The sequence below is a fragment of the Gallus gallus genome, chromosome 27 (genome assembly GCF_016699485.2).
Source record: "Gallus gallus isolate bGalGal1 chromosome 27, bGalGal1.mat.broiler.GRCg7b, whole genome shotgun sequence".
Lineage (NCBI taxonomy): Eukaryota > Metazoa > Chordata > Aves > Galliformes > Phasianidae > Gallus > Gallus gallus.
Window position 1 is genome coordinate 1278918 of NC_052558.1, and position 16060 is coordinate 1294977.

Sequence of the window (16060 nt, forward strand, 5' to 3'; positions counted from 1 at the left end):
GGGTTGGTGATTGGGCTTGATGGTCTTGGAGGCTTTTTCCAACTTTAATGGTTCTACCATTGCACCCCAGGGCTGTGCCCCACCCCTTGGCTCTGACTCAGCTCCGTGGTTCCCCATCACTGTGCCACAGCGTATCTCCAAGTGCCATGCTCTGCCAGTGAGCACTGGGCTGTAACTCCCTGCAAAAAGCACCTTGGGGTACTTCTGCCAGCCGGGCTGGTCCCCAGAGCCCGGCTATGCCTCCCTGGGGCCTCCCCAAACCCTCACCTCCTGCAGGTTGTTTCCTTTGTGCCGTTTCTGAGTATCCGGTGCTGCTGGGAGCCAGCCTGTGTGCAAGGGAGCAGAAATGAAGGTTTCCTGAGAAGCTGTGTCCTCAGGAGGGAAAGAGATGATGGGAGAGGTGCCTCCCCCCTGCAGAGCAGCCCAGCACTTGGTGCAAAAACAGCCTGGCCACGGTGTCCCAGGAAGACAGAAGCAGTGGAGGTGCCCTCATCTTGGGACAAGCTGTGCTGCGAGCGGTGCAGAGCTGCTGCTGGGCAGCTGTACCCTTCCCCAGCCCATTCCTATTCATGGTGGCTTGGATTTCACCGCTGTCCTCCCTGTTGCTGCGTGGGGAGAGGGATGCTGGCTTGTGCCACCCCTCCCTGCAGCCCTCTGCCTGCGTGGGGGCCCTGCTTGGATTACACTGGCCCCTGCATGAGCTGTTCCGGCAAAGAGAAAATAGCACAGAGGCCATGCCGTGTCCCATGGGGACCTCAGTAGGTCCTGGGGGTGGCTCAGCCTTCACGTGTAGATGCAGGAACATCCTTCACTTCCTCCTTGTGATGCTGCCATGTAGCCAGTGGGGCAGGCTCAGCTCCACCCACAGATTCCAGTATGGGGCAACTCAAGGCAGTCTACACCTTCTCTTCACCAACCCTTCTCCTTGACTGGGCCCATGGCAGCATCTCCTATAGCCCCTATAGGGTTAGGAGGAGGCACCCAGCAGAACCATGGTCCCATCCATGTGCTGCTCTGGGAGTTCTGGGCGGATTTCAGCCCAGAGGTGTTGGACAGTGCCATATTGAGGTCCAGGCGCGTCCAGAGGGTCCCTAAATCCCCCTTCTCCTTGGCTGGACCAACAGCTACATCTCCTATAGCCCCTATGGGGCTGGCAGGATGCACTCAGCAGCCCATGGTTGCATCCATGGGCAGCTCTGGGGGTGCTGGGGGGTTTCAGCCCAGAGCTTCTGGACAGTGCCCTATTGGAGTCCTGCCCCATCCAGGAGGTCTCTGGACCCCTGTCGGAGGGAGGGGTGTTTATAGTTCGGGAGGTGATTTCCCCCCCCCCAGCAGTATGGAAAGCACTTCCTCCCCTAACACACACCAATGCATTTGGTATCGTAATAAGAGACCGTTCACGGTTGTTTATTTTAAGAAAGGTACAAAGAAAAATGGCTTTAGCTCACACAAACTCTGCTCTTTGGCATTTTCCCGTCACCGACGACATGTACATACAAGCAGCATTCATTGTGAACCTCAACCCGGGCTGGAAAGCGCCCGGCCGAATGCGTGGGGACCCACCGAGCTCTATGGGGTGCCACAGGGCATCCGCAACGGCTGGGAGCCAAAACCAGCCCGAGGAAGAAGAAAGAATAATAATAATAATAATAATAATAATAATTAATAATAATAAAAAACAGAAAAGAAAAAGGAAAAGAAGACAGACCCTTTGGCTTCACGCAGCAGCCCTTATTTTAAGTGGAAGAGGTTTTGGTTCGTGGTTGTTTTGATCTCAAGACTTACGGGGCCCCATTGGAGCAACCCAACGCAAAGACCATTCCCCAGACCCCGGGGATGCGTCTCATTAACTAACACTAATTTCTGCTTACTGTGGGGCTCAAAGTGGTTTGGTTACAGGGAATTCCCAGAGGAGACCACCTCTGCCCATTGCTTTCCTGCCACAAAATCTGGATGGAACGGGAAAAACAGGAGTATGAATAGAAATGGAGTTTACATTCAAACCGTGGAGACCTGAATGATTTATGATTTTGATGCATATTCTGAGACCTTTAACACCTGATATGTAACCCTGAGAACGTATCTGCAGATGCTTTGTTTGGGCGATGCAAACAAATGTTTAAGACATCATTGCACTTTCTTCGTATATAACAAAAATAAATCCATAGAGCTTATTAAAAGATCCCAAAGAAAGGTGCGACTTTAAGACTTCGGAGATTTTTTGCTCACATAAACCTTTCTGTAATTGTTCTTGATGTTATTTCACTTGGCTCATCTTTCACCCGCTGCCCTCTGGGGGAGTAATACGCAAGAAATTGTGAAATAACATTAATGAACAATTGCCTGAAGTAAAAGGACAGCCGTACTCATTTGTTAATGTCTGAAAAACGTCATTACCGTGATTAGATCATTTCAAAGCTAAAATGTTTCTCACCAACAATAGAGAGATTTCACGTGTCAATCACAGAAGAAAAATATCCAACTCTTTGCGAGTGCAGTGAGCTATTAAAAAGGATCAGGAGGAGATCCTGCTCAGAAGATGAAGGTGTCAGCTTGAAACATCCAAAATTAGCTCAACATCTAAGACCTACCAATGTGAACATGGAAGGTCTCTTGAAGAGGAGATACAAACAGAGTCTTTTCAGATGCCAGGAATTGGAGTCGCTCTGTTATACCAATGACTCTTTCACGACACGCTGCCCACCCGGTGGCTTTGCTTCTATGGGAGCACTTTGAGTCTCTGAGCTCGGGACGGGTGCGAGATCAATAGCAGCGCCCATCTCCGCATCGGTCCCACTGTTCCCATATATCTCGTGCATTTTGGTTGCAATCAGACCTTCCTTCTCAGGGGCATCCCCTAACAGTGCCTCCTCATCCTTGCTGTGCCGGTACATGTAGGACGCCTGCTTGACCGAGCGCCTCAGCAGGTACCTCCGGAACGCCCGCTGGATTTTCGTTGCGCACACCTCCTCGTGTTTCCTCTTCAGAGTGGTGGTGATGGGTTCATAGGAGACCTTTGAGGGGTTGGCAGCCATGAACTTCTCCTCCATGGTGTCCTTCAAGGCGTCCATCTCTCCGGAGTCCCCCAACACTTCCTTCGTCAGGGCAAAGAGGATGTCCAGGCAGTGGATTTTGTCCCCAGCAACCATCGGTAAATCCATGGTGATCAGCTTGATCTTGTTTGGCTTGGGGATTCTGAGCGGCTCCTGTAGGGTGTCCACAAAGTCAGACAAAGTGCTGTACGCAATGAACTGCGTGGCATCCGGGTCAAACTTCTCCCAGATTTCATAAAACATCTCAAAATCGTCTTCGCAGAGGGGCTCGCTGCTCTCCTCCGTGGCCACGTTGAAGTTCTCCAGGATGATGGCGATGTACATATTGACCACGATGAGGAAGGAGATGATGATGTAGCTGCAGAAGAAGAAGATGCCGATGGATGGATTGCCACAGTTGCCCTTTATTGAGCTGCCAGGGTTCTCCAGGTTGGGGTCACAGTCGGGGGGACCGCTGTTTAGGATCGGGCTGAGCAGCCCATCCCATCCGGCCGACGTCGTGATCTGGAAGAGGCAGATGATGCTGTTCCCAAAAGTCTCAAAGTTGAAGATGTCATCAATCCCCGCCTCCTTCTTTACGTAGGCGAAGTTGGACATCCCGAATATGGAGTAGATGAACATGACGAGGAAGAGCAGGAGGCCGATGTTGAACAGGGCAGGGAGGGACATCATGAGAGCGAAGAGCAGAGTCCGGATGCCTTTCGCTCCTCGGATCAGCCGGAGGACGCGGCCGATCCTCGCCAGCCTGATGACCCTGAAGAGTGTGGGTGACACGAAGTACTTCTCTATGATGTCTGAGAGGACAATACCTGTGAAAGGACGAAGAAGAGGTGAACTTGGCACACTCTGCACATGAGATAGGGAGGTGAGGTGGCACAGGGTCTCACTGGTTTCCCCCTTGCCCACACCACTTCTACTCCTCATTATCCAGTGGAACCCCCAAAGCTTACCTGCGATGGAGAGGATGACCACCACAAAGTCAAAGATGTTCCAGCCAATGGTGAAGTAGTAGTAGCGCAAGGCAAACATCTTTAGCACACACTCTCCAGTGAAGATGACGATGAAGATCAGGTTGATTTTGTAGAGGATGTCTGTTTTGGTCTCGCTTTGATCGTCTGTTTCGACCATCATGGTCACCATGTTAAGACAAATCAGGATCATGATGGTTATGTCAAACACTTGCTTGGTAACAAAGTCAAACACCATCCCTTGAAACTTGTTCTGTCATAGGGGTGATGGTGGAGAGCCAGACGTGAGGTGGGAACACGGGACACACACAAACAAAACAAAGACACAACAGAAAGAGAAGAAGGAACCAGATTTAGGAGCGTGCAGGAAGATGTGGGAGGAGGATACCCAGCACCTGGAACCACTATGGCCAGGAGGTGTGGGCACAGGAGATAGTTGTTTCCGAAGCGTATCCATCAGGACAGCAATGAACCCATGGGAGAATACCTCGCTTGAGCTGGGAAAGCCCAAATCACAACTGTGTATGTATTGGGTGGACCAGTTTCCTTTCTAGGAGCAATGGAAGCTGAGGTTTCCCTCAGTCTGACTCCTTGGAGAGGGGAGATGGGAGGAAATCCTCAGCCCCTACAAAAGCGATCTCCCCTTGTTCTGCAGGTTCAGGGCTGAAGAACAGACCCAAACAAGGTTGCCAGATGTGAACCTTTTCTGATACCCCAACTCTTAGCAAGGTCCTTTCCAAGGAGCCAAGAATTGGCACTTTGTAGTGGAAGAGCTCATCCCCAAACCCTCCCTGTTCGCTCTGGGACAGTTGGTGGCTCACTGCATGCCATGGGGATTACCCCAACGTACCGAGGGCCTGGGGATGGGCTTCTGGGGTTTCTTGGAGCCGAGCTTCTTCATGGCATTATAGTATTTCTTCTGCTCTTCTGTCATGAAGATGTCTTTGCCTCCAAAGTATAAAGGGAATCACCACCATTAGACTTAGGAACTCACCTCTTCCTTCCAAAAAACACATCACATTACACACCCTCCACCCATCCATTTGTCCCATGCTCTTTGCTCCTTTGTTCCACCTTTCCCCGATGCGTGGAAAAATGATGAGAAAGGGTCACAGTGGGGAAAAGAAAGGTCATGCTGCTCCCCTCTGTCCTGGACCAGACCCAGAAAATACTTATCTTTTTCTTCTGCTGGTTGAAGTTGTCAATGATGACACCGATGAAGAGGTTGAGGGTGAAGAAAGCTCCAAAGATGATGAAGATGACAAAGTAGATGTACATGTAGAGGTTGATCTCGTACACTGGCTGCTCTTCAATCTGATTGGGTGAGATGGGAAATGTGACCCCAGGTGTTCAAGTGTGTCCCCAAGCCCCCAGACAAGGGGTCACCATACCCAGACTGAGCTGAGGTGGATGATACAAAACCTTTGGCAGATGTGGGGTGGGCTGAGAGGTCTCTGTGGGAGCAGGGACCACCTGGACAGTGGGTCAAGGGTACCCATACCCATTCTATGCTTGTAGGGCTGGGGAATCGCAAGATGCCTGAGGCATCATTTAATTGTGCTCCATATTTCAGCTGGAGCATCCCGAAGTCTCACAATTCCCAATTTCAAGGGGAGCTCTTGGCAGGGCAGAGCACTTTTTCTCCCCAAACAGCTTTCTGCTTGGGTGCTCGGCAGCTGCAGACGGGGCAAGCAGAACAGCTGCTTCTGAAGCTAAAAAAAGGCAACAATATGCTCAGGGTGTGGGTGTGTGGGGCGGACCCCCAATGGGACACAGGAAAATCTGTGCTCCTGTAGGGAAGGGGGGGGGAAGTCCCTTCTGCTGCAGCATCCCATGGCCATGGTCTGGTACAGGGACATATTTTGGGATGGATCAGCTGGGTGGAAGCAGCCTGGTGCTAAGATGTCCCTCACCTCACGTGAGTCCACAGCAGCGTACATGATGTCCATCCAACCTTTGAAGGTCGCCTGTGGGGATTGGGAGAGAAGAGCAAGCTCAACAGGAGGTGTATGGGGCTATGAAGGGAGTGGAAGGCAATGGGGACACTTCTGGGGTTTAGGTTGGGGTTCAGATGGCAGGGGAAAATTTTTCATGGAGAAGGTGTTGAGGTGCTGGCACAGGCTGCCCAGAGAGTCTGTGAATGTCCCTGGAGGTGTTCAAGGCCAGGTTGGATACGGCCCTGGGCAACCTGATCTGGTGGTTGGCAACCCGGCTCAAGGCAGGGGGGTTGGAACTGGATGATCTTTGAGGTCCTTCCAAGCCCCAACCATTCTCCCTCCCAACCCAGTCATTCTATGGTTCTATGATTCTGTCCCACTGAGGTGGGGGCGTCTTGCATCTTTTATAGGCTTCTGCAGTTGATTTGTTAAGCAAAAAGCCAGAACATCTTATTTCCTGAGTCTGAGGAAACAACAAGCCTTGAAGAGGAAGCTGAGTTTATAGCTGGTTGATCAGTTTGAGTTCTGCTTTAGTTCTGCAACCACTAGTTCCCCTGGATCCAGTGGGAGTGACCCAATAACAGAGCCCACACCTGTACTTTTATTAACGTCGTGGTGAGCAGTTCCCCTTCTGCTCGCCTTGCTCAGCTGTGGTGAGTTCGATGGAAGCATGGCTGCATTCACCCATGGCCAATGCTCACATGCTCTTTTTTCCAGTCGTCATCTTCCCCAGCCAAAACTCTTGCAGCCTATGACTGTCGCAGACCTCACTCTAGCAAGAACATCTCCATGCAGGGAGGCTGCGAAGGGGGGATGGGAGTCTCGATTTTGGGAAGACTGAGAGACAGGTCGAGCAAGTGGGAGGCTCAAGTGGCTCTATGCCCCTGGTCACAGCATCTTCCTTTTCCAAATAATGGTGCTTAAAACTCTTTCTCCTCCTTGCTCCTGCATGCCGTGCTGTGGAGGATTTCCCACAGCTCCAACCTTGCTGCTTTGTGTACTCATCCCCAACAGTTCCCTTGCTACACTTAATTTTCCCCTCCCATCTTCTATCTTGCCCGTTTCCTCCTCGAGCCTGCAGAGTTTTTGGGTTAAATTAAATCTTGGAGCTAAGCAGCAGCCAGGAACCCTGGCCTGGGCTTCAGACATGCATTTCACTTTAACCTTGATGCTGTTCACCCCATGCTATGACGATGGCAATTGCTGACTCTGCTATGACGATGATGATGGATGACCCTCTGCTATGACGATGCGCAGTGATCGGTACGTACCACCTGCAGCAAGGACAGGTATCCCAAGCCCACGTTGTCGAAGTTGACTTTGACGTTGACCCATCTGACCTCGTTGGTGTGGAGGAGAGCCATGCAGTCGCTCTTATTGTTCACCACGCTGATGTCAAAGAGGTCCCCCGTGGTGGTGTTGACGCATCGGTAGTACTTCCCTGCGAAGAGGTTCACCCCCATGATGCTGAATATCAGCCAGAAGATGAGGCAGACCAGCAGGACGTTCATGATGGAGGGGATGGCACCCAACAAGGCGTTTACCACCACCTGCAAGGAGAGACAACCATAGAATCACAGAAAATCTTGAACTGGATCGTTGAGCCTGAATCCTGGCTCCACACTCCACCACCCAAACCCAACCCCTTTCCTTTGGCTGTGTTCAAACCCACTGACCTGGAGGCCTCTGAAAACCACCAGGGATGGGTTCCCAATGGAGGTCACCAGCAAGGGACCAGCTCTGCACCTACCCTCATGCCTTCAAATCTGGACAGGGCACGCAGAGGTCTCAGTGCTCTCAGTGTCCGCAGGGATTTGATGGCTCCCAGCTCAGAGTATCCCAACCAGTTGGCTGTCAGGCTGATGAGGGAGACCTGGAAGGAGCAGCCCGAGGAATGAGTAGTATCTCAGGTGAAAAAAAACAGAGTGTGAACCATATTCTGGCATCTCCTGCCCTCCTCTCTTCCCAGCATGTGGGTATCGTGTTGTCTTGGGACACAGGGACTGGCTTTGAGTCTTCGGGTCTCTGGTGACTGGGCTGCCACCAGGATGTCCCTTCCTTTTGGGTAGGAGGGTAGAAGTGACGTGGAATGCAGAAATACTGGACAGGTAAATGTTTGCTTTGTGGGAGACCCCCGTGTCCCTTCACACCTCTGCTGGGGTCTAGTACAGCATGGTGTGCTTGGTGCACGCATAAAGCACCAAAAGAGGTTTGAAAGGGTTCCTGCAGCCTGGAAAAGGGGTGGCCCTTCCTCCCAGCCACCATGAGTTTAAACCATTGTTTAAGCCCTCATTCCCATACAAGCAAGGGCTGGTTAGCAATGACTTACGACAGCCCCCTAAATCGCTAAGGATGACATTGTAGGCTCTCATTCAGCACCACTTACATCGACGATGAGGAAGTCCAGCCAGCACCACGCGTTGGTGAAGTACACCTTGAAGCCATAGGCCACCCACTTGAGCAGCATCTCAATGACGAAGATGTAGGAGAAGACCTTATCAGCATACTCCAGGATGGTGCGGATCACCTTCCGCTGCTCTATGTAGATGTCCTCAAAAGCCTGGAAGAGATGTGGAGCTACATGACAGTCATTCTGCCATTAGACCCACTGCACGGCTTGGTGCAGGACCGTGGCTGCATCATCCCTACTTTCCTGGGACAGCTTGAAAAGTGAAGGCTGAGGAGGATTGTATCATGGTCTACCAATGCAGGGCACCTGGAGGATGCTTAGATCCCCTTGCATCGAGCAGGCATGGCCCAAAAGGAGTTTTAACTAAAACATCTGGCCTGCAGCTGCTGAAGAGCGAAGGGGAAGGGGAAAAAGGAGGGATGGGACCTACCAGCGCCCCGCTGCTGAGGAGGATCATGAAGACGATGAAGGTCTCAAACCAGTCGTGCTCCACGATGAGGAAGCAGGTTTTACGAATGTTCCACCAGATCTTCCCTCTGTCACTGGTGATGTCCACGTGGAGACAGGGAAACCTCTTGACGCAGCCTGGAGGTGGAGACAGAGCCTGGGTCACCTCCCCACTGCTATTTGCGCCGTGATGGCATTTTAACCCCATTTGGAGATGTCCGCTCCTGGGAAACATCTCCATGGAAATGGGAGAATTTGGAGTTTTGGAACACCCCTCTCCAAGGTGCTCATAGCTCTCACCTTCAGTGAAGCACTCCTCGGGCTCATTGCTCTCTTCAGCCTCTTCGGCCACCTCCTCCTCCTCGGGCAGCGGTGGTTTGTAGTCCACGGTGCTGCACAGGGATGAGGCGTTGTCACTGGAAAGGGGGTTCTGCAACAGGAGGGGGGATTCAGGATGGTCAGGGTGGTGCTGCAGGGCCAGGGGATGCTCCACAGGAGATGAGTTGGGAACAAACTTTTTGTAGGGAATGCTCATGTATGGCTTTGAACTTTCCTCCCAAGGGGGGTGGGCCCCACGGAGAGGCCCCATCAAGACTTTCTCAATGGAAAGAACAGACCTACTGGATCCTCTGGTGTGGAAACAACCACACAGTGCCTGTGTTGGCCACTGGATTTTTTGTTTTTGACCATCTCCAGCCAACGCACCGTACTGCCAGTGCAGGCATCAGCCCTTCTCCTGATGGGGGCAAAACACACAAGAAATTAGAAAGCTGAGGGAATGTGGGGTGCTTTTCAGGAGATACTGCCAGTAATTAATCCTCAGGTGTCTCTGATTCCATTTCTACACATTTCCTCTTTATCATGGCAATATTCCTAAAGCTTTCCAGCTCTTGGCTGGTTCCCAAAACCACAGGTCCCTCCTTGCAGTCGATTTAAATCCAACATAAAGAGAAAGGAATTATTTGAGGTTGGGGTTTTATGTGAGTAGGATGGAGCTGTCATCTGCCGTTGGGGTTTTATGATGGACTGGTCCACCCAAGTTGATATGATGGCAGGAGCCGTTCCCAAAGGGTTGGGAGCCCTTTGCTTGGATGCTGCTCTGAATCTCTTTCCAGGGAAAACAGCCCCGAGAAAAGCTATTGAATAATGAGGGCTGCAAACCTTGGGGCATCACAGATACGTGGAGTTGGACAGTCTTTGCTTTACATCTGGCTTCAGAGGGGCTACTGTCCTCATCCTTCCTCCCATCCCATCACCACCCCCATCTCCGTGTGCCCTAATGAATGCACTTCTAATCACCCTATGGCATAATTAGACCAGCAGAAGCCCGGTTGGCCACCGTGGCACTCTGCTGGCTCACAGGGCTTGTAGGCTGAGGTTCACCCAAGTTCAAAACCGGTGTCCCAAATAGCTCTCCCTGCATCGCTCAGCTTGGCTGCCTTCCCAGACACCACTCAGCAAGGCTGAAGGGGCTGATAATGAGAGAAAACCCTGGCACGCTCCTGGGACTGTTTTACCTCTTAATTATTATTACTTTTTTTCTGGCTTTTAGAGAAGGAGGAGCAAATTTCCAGACCCGCCCATCCAAATGGGAGCAATCAGGAGATCTTGGATGGGGTTCTCATAGGGAGGAATGAATGCAGGATGGTGTCAGCTTGCATGGAAGGAGATCATCCTGCCCTGAGGTTGGTGGTGCCTAAAGGAGGTGCTCCGTCCTCCTGCAGGCCAGGGAAGACCCCAAGATGGGGGTAATATGGGGCATCATCACTGCCTACAGCCCCACGACCACAGCATGCCGTTGGGTGAAGGCATTTCTTTGGGGGCAGCTCCCTGCTGGGTCCTTGGGAGGAGAGGAGGGGCAGGGGGATTAGGAGAGCTCAGCTGGGAGCCATGCAAGCTGTGACCCTGGGGGAGGACAGATGGAAACCACCCGCCTCCAGGACACATGGCGGGCAGAACCACCAGGAGGCTGGGAAACAGTGCTGTAAGCCAGGAGCCCCACAGCACCCTGTGCCCGGGGCACATTTGGTGGTGTGGTCTCAGCAGGCAGCTGCTGTTAAAGGGAAGAGTGTTTGTCAGCATTTTCTGAGCAGCTCATCCAGAGAAATCTCCCAGCTTGTCTTTGTCACCGTGTTCCCAGCGCAAGGCTTTGGCTCCATCTGGAGCTAATCAACGGCATGCGAACTCAGTGAGCAAGCAGCAGGCTTCTCAGAGCTGCTATCAATTAACACCTCGTTTCTAATTACTAGGCAGGAATCTCATGCAGTGGCTGCCAGCCCATCCCATCCTTCTGGGAAGATGCTCCTCCACCCTGTTGGCCATAACTGATGGAATTTCTCCACTCAGTCCAGCACAGATGATGGGATGAGAAAGGAACTGAGGGCCTTAGGACTGCATGGACCAGGCTGGACATGTCCTCCCATAGTGGCTATGTGGGTATTAGCATCACATCCCTGCTCTCCCTTCCTGAATATATGCAATCCCACAGCCCTACATTTCTCCATATTCTTGATGCAACCCCATGGCTAGCAGCAACATCCCATCCCATCACCATCCTCCTTAGAGTGCCTGCTATTGTTTTTCTGCATTTCTCATCTCCTCTCCCTCTCATTCTCACAGATCAGTGTCCCATGAGCCCTGACCCGATGCAGTCGACATCAGCTGTCTTGTCAGCTTTGGATCCAAAATCCATCGCTTCATGTTTGCTCGTGCTAAGCCCGTCCATCTGGTTCCGTGCCCTCCCTCCCCCATGCTGCTTTTGGAGGCATTAGCAGTGGATCCAATGTTAGTGCCATCAGCAGATTTCCTGGCATCAAGTTCCTCTGGAAAACATCTTTAACCCCAAAAGGAGTGCACTGGCCTGGTGGTGCAGGCGTTAGCAAAAACCCCATATCCTGATCCAAACTTCTGCTTGGACCCCCATCTCATGGGGGGGAAACAGAGTCATTTTTTGCTGAAACACCCCAAGTTTGGTCCACATTGTGGAAAAGCTAAAAGTAACCCCAAACAGTATTGTTTAGGGGCTGAAGCCCTGCAACCCACCTTGGCATCCTCAGTGTCAGACTGAGTGCTCGTCTCCTCGTAGAGGTCGGACTCCTCCGAGGCGATGGGGACCTGCACAGTCAGGTTGGGATTGTTGATGAAATTCATGTGGTCCAACTCGTCCATCAACAAATATTCCTTCCCTGCAACTCCGTCCATGTAATCTGGCTTGGGATCCGGGCTGCTATCCACATGGTTCAGCACGGAGTTGTCCCCTTTGCTGGGCTCCTGCTCTTCCTCCGGGGCCACCTTTTTGCCCTTCCACAGCCTCCGGATCAGCATGAGGACAGAAGACTTCACGAAGTCGATGCCCCTGGTGATCCGGCCGATGGCGATCTGCAGGTTGTTCATCTCACCATCATCATCAGAGGCTGCCAGGCTGTCGGCGCTGAAGGAGCTCAGCAGCAAAGCCAAGAACAGGTTGAGCACCTGGAAGGGACCAAGCAAACACCAATGGGGACATCCATCCCTGCAGCCATGGAGAAGATCCCTTCACTGAATGTGCTGCAACCAAAACTCTTCTCTTGAGATTTTTCTCAAATTTCCTTTTTTATTTTTTTTAGTACAGTGGGAAGCAAACACCTCACAGGACTTTTTCAAGGCATGGCATTTCTAAACCTTGCCTGGAGGTTTTGTTCCTCCACCCATCCAGCTTTGCAGTACCCTTTGGATTCGAGCATCATAAACTTAACTATCCCCAAACAAAACCCACGGCAGCCAATGGCTTCGCCAACGCGGCTCTGTGTCCTGCATCCCAGTCTGGACCAAGAGGGTTTGGTGATATTTGGACTGCCTCTGCACAGCCAGGGCCTGGCCCCACTCATTCTGCCTTTCCTCTGTGGCCCCACATGGCTACAGCATGAGATAAGAACGTGGTAACCCCTGGGGTTTACTTAGAGTGGGGTTTACTCATCCCCATACAGCCCAGTTTGCAGCTGCTTGTGGGATCCACATGGCTGAGCAGCCAGCATCGAGCTGTGATATTTTTCATACCCCACATCTGGTCCCACTGCAGCTGTCACCCCACCCTGCACCCTCAGATGGGGATAAATGAATGAGGTATGGAGTCAGCTCCTGGGTTCTTAACTGGTTTTGGGGGGCAGGCAGTAAGGAAGGGGTCCTGCAGGGCTGTGTTGGGTTGTGTTGGGTTGAGTTGTGTCAGGTTGTGTTGCGTTGGATTGTGCTGTGTTGTGTTGAGTTGTGTTACGTTGTTTTCTTTTGTGTTATGTTGGGTTATGTTGTGTTGTGTTGGACTGTGTTATGTTGCGTTGTTTTATGCTGTGTCATGTTGTGTTGTGTTGTGCTGTGTTGGGTTGTAGTGCGCCGTATTGTGTTGGGTTGGGTTGTGTTGGGATGCGCTGTGTTGTGATGGTTTGTGTTGTGTTGTGGTGTGGTGTGGTATGTCCTGTTGTGTTGTTTTGTGATGGTTTGTGTTGTGGTGTGGTGTGGTATGTCATATTGTGTTGTGTTGTGATGGTTTGTGTTGGGTTGGGTTATGCTGTATCATCTCATGTTGTGTTGGGTTGGGTTGTGTCATGTAGTGTTGGTGCATGGAAGGCTCTGCTTTCCATCCCGCAGCCCTTCAGCTGCCAGGTGCTGGCTTGCCTCCATCCCCCAGCATCAATTTCTCACAGCTCCACACGTGGGCAGAGCTGGCTGCTCGCTGTGTCGGGGCATGAGCTAATTGTTCTCCTGCTAATCCCCGCTGAAGGGATGCCCCTGATGTTACGCAGTTGGCTGAGCAGCACTTTGGTGAAGGAAGCTGCTTTACACTTGCTGATGGCCGTGTAGGTTGGTGTTCTTCTTGGACTTGAGGCTCTATCCGCCTCTGATGAGTTTTTTTTTTTTCCAAAGTACCTCTTATTGGATAGTAGGAAAAAATTTCTTCTTGCAGAGTGGTGATGCATTGGCAGAGGCTGCCCAGGGAGATGGTGGGGTCACCATCCCTGGAGATGTTGAAGAACCGTGGAGATGTGGCACTTGGGAACATGGTTATGGGCATGGTGTGGTTGGGCTGGGGTTCGGGATCTTGAAGGCTTTTCCAACCTTAATGATTCTGTGACTGTATGCCCAGAAAGCTTCCTGGGGTCTCCAGCAGCAGCTCAGAGCCACATCCCTAACCTCACCCCTTCCTACCGCGCTCCATAGAGCAGAATTTCAGTTCTGCAGATGTCAGCTCGCTGGATGTGCACGCCACGCGTGACCTCTTTCCAGCTCAATCCCACTGTGCCATGCCCAAAATGTGCCTGGACCCCGGGGCAACCCCAGTGTTGATGCTTGGCACTGTCCACCCCACAGCACGCCAGGAACTGTGAGCTGGGCTCTGTGCAGAGCATGGAGATTCAGCAGGACCCAGGAATGCTGTGCAAAGCGGCCGTGGGGCCAAGCCCACAGCTGTTGGTGTTTGTGCCTTTTTGTGCCAGCAGTGCGTCTGAGAAGGGAATTAGCTGCTATTCAAGGTCACTGCTGTTTTCACATGGCTCATGCCATATGACTTAAACCGCATCTTTAAATAAATCCCCAGTATCCCATCAGTGTAATGCTCACGTTAGGTACCAATTACAGCTAATAGCCTCTGTCGGTGCTGCCTTTTTGGACAGGACTCCATCACTGTGTCACCCAGTGGGTTTCCTCCCTTCTCCCTTAGTAACTCCAAAGGAAATGCTCTGAGTGTCATTAACAATACAGGATGAGCGGCACTGTCCTATTGCTCCAGAGAGGAAAGGGGTGAAGAAGACAGACTCAACACCCCACATAAGCAACGCAGCACTCAAATCCCAACTTTCTAACCCCAAAACAGGGATGCTCCCTGCTAATATGAGCCCTGGGGAGGTCTGTGTTCTGCTTTCACCCATACGGGGCAGGAGCAGCCATGCACTATGCAGGGCAACACGTCAGCAGCTCCAAGGCAGATAGTTTTTCAAAGCAAATTCCAAAGGGCTTACACAACCCTGGCAAGTAATAGGAGCGATCCAGTGAGCTGCTGCGCTTCCCTCCCCTGCCTTGCTCCTTAAGAAGGGAGAGCGGGGCCCAGGCTGCTGGGAAAACAAGCTCCAGAGCCGCCAGCAAGCGGGTTACCAAGTTTAGAAAGGATTCCGTGCTCGCCTGGAACTCGCAGGCAGTGGTGAGCGGGTCAGGTTAGCGGGGGGCGAATGGGGCCCACCAGTTTCTGTGCCTCAGTTTCCCCTTCTGCTTCTGATCTGACTTCAGCTGAATATCCCTCAGATAGAAATCTGATATCATCCTACTTTGCTAAGACTTGAGTACACAGCACAGATGTATGCAGGAGGGAGATCCTGTACAGATCCAACTAAACCAACCCTACAAGAGTCAACCTATAGGTGAGCTGAGATGCACTGCATCAACCAGAGTGCCATGGGTGGAGGTGATGTCCACCCCATGACATCCTCCACCCACAGGACCAGCCCTAGAGGGGACGGCTCTACAGGTGAGCTTCACTTCACAGCATCAACTACAGCACAGTGAGTGGGGGTGGGGACGTCCTCCCATGCCACCCTCCTCCCTCGTCCCGCTGCCACTCACCACCAGGTTCCCGATGACCATGACCATCATGAAGACGATGAGGCACATGGTCTGGCCGGCCACCTCCATGCAGTCCCACATGGTCTCGATCCACTCACCGCAGAGGATGCGGAAGACAATGAGGAAGGAGTGGAAAAAGTCGTGCATGTGCCAGCGGGGCAGTGTGCAGTCGAGGGAGATCTTGCAGACGCACTCCATGTAGCTCTTCCCAAAGAGCTGCATCCCCACCACGGCGAAGATGAAGACGATGATGGCCAGCACCAGTGTCAGGTTCCCAAGCGCGCCCACTGAGTTGCCAATGATCTTGATGAGCATGTTGAGGGTGGGCCAAGACTTGGCCAATTTGAAGACCCTCAGCTGTAGGAGCAAGGAGGCAAGGTGTGAGTTGCTGGGGGTCTTCATTGCCACAGGGGTTGGGATTGGACCTTCACGTGGCAGTTTTAGGATGGATTGAACACCCAACAGCTTTGCTAAGAGTCGCATTCCTCAATACTTGGCTCAGATGGTGCTGTTATCCTGGAGGTTGGCACTGGACAATCTTTGAGGTCCCTTCCAACCCTAGTCATTCTATGATTCTGTCCTTAACTGGGGCCAAGCTGGTGGCTGCCATGAATGTCCTTGAATGAGCCATTCCCCACCCCTCTGGTGATCCCACCCCAA

General features: G+C 52.0%; 1 protein-coding gene across 2 annotated transcripts in view; it reads right to left on the reverse strand.

Moving 5' to 3' along the window:
* Positions 1-1378: 1378 nt before the first annotated feature.
* The window catches only part of SCN4A (sodium voltage-gated channel alpha subunit 4), a 31586-nt gene continuing 16904 nt past the window's right edge, over positions 1379-16060 (reverse strand). For both annotated transcript variants that reach the window (XM_046904370.1, NM_001389406.2), the window contains 12 exons: positions 15401-15757; positions 11858-12286; positions 9116-9245; positions 8799-8953; positions 8345-8518; positions 7709-7831; positions 7230-7508; positions 5935-5988; positions 5198-5335; positions 4872-4976; positions 4004-4274; positions 1379-3862 (listed from right to left, as the gene is read on the reverse strand). In XM_046904370.1, coding sequence (XP_046760326.1) covers positions 2670-3862; positions 4004-4274; positions 4872-4976; positions 5198-5335; positions 5935-5988; positions 7230-7508; positions 7709-7831; positions 8345-8518; positions 8799-8953; positions 9116-9245; positions 11858-12286; positions 15401-15757 — 3408 coding nt within the window. In that variant the 3' untranslated portion in view covers positions 1379-2669. The remainder of the gene's footprint in view (positions 3863-4003; positions 4275-4871; positions 4977-5197; positions 5336-5934; positions 5989-7229; positions 7509-7708; positions 7832-8344; positions 8519-8798; positions 8954-9115; positions 9246-11857; positions 12287-15400; positions 15758-16060) is intronic.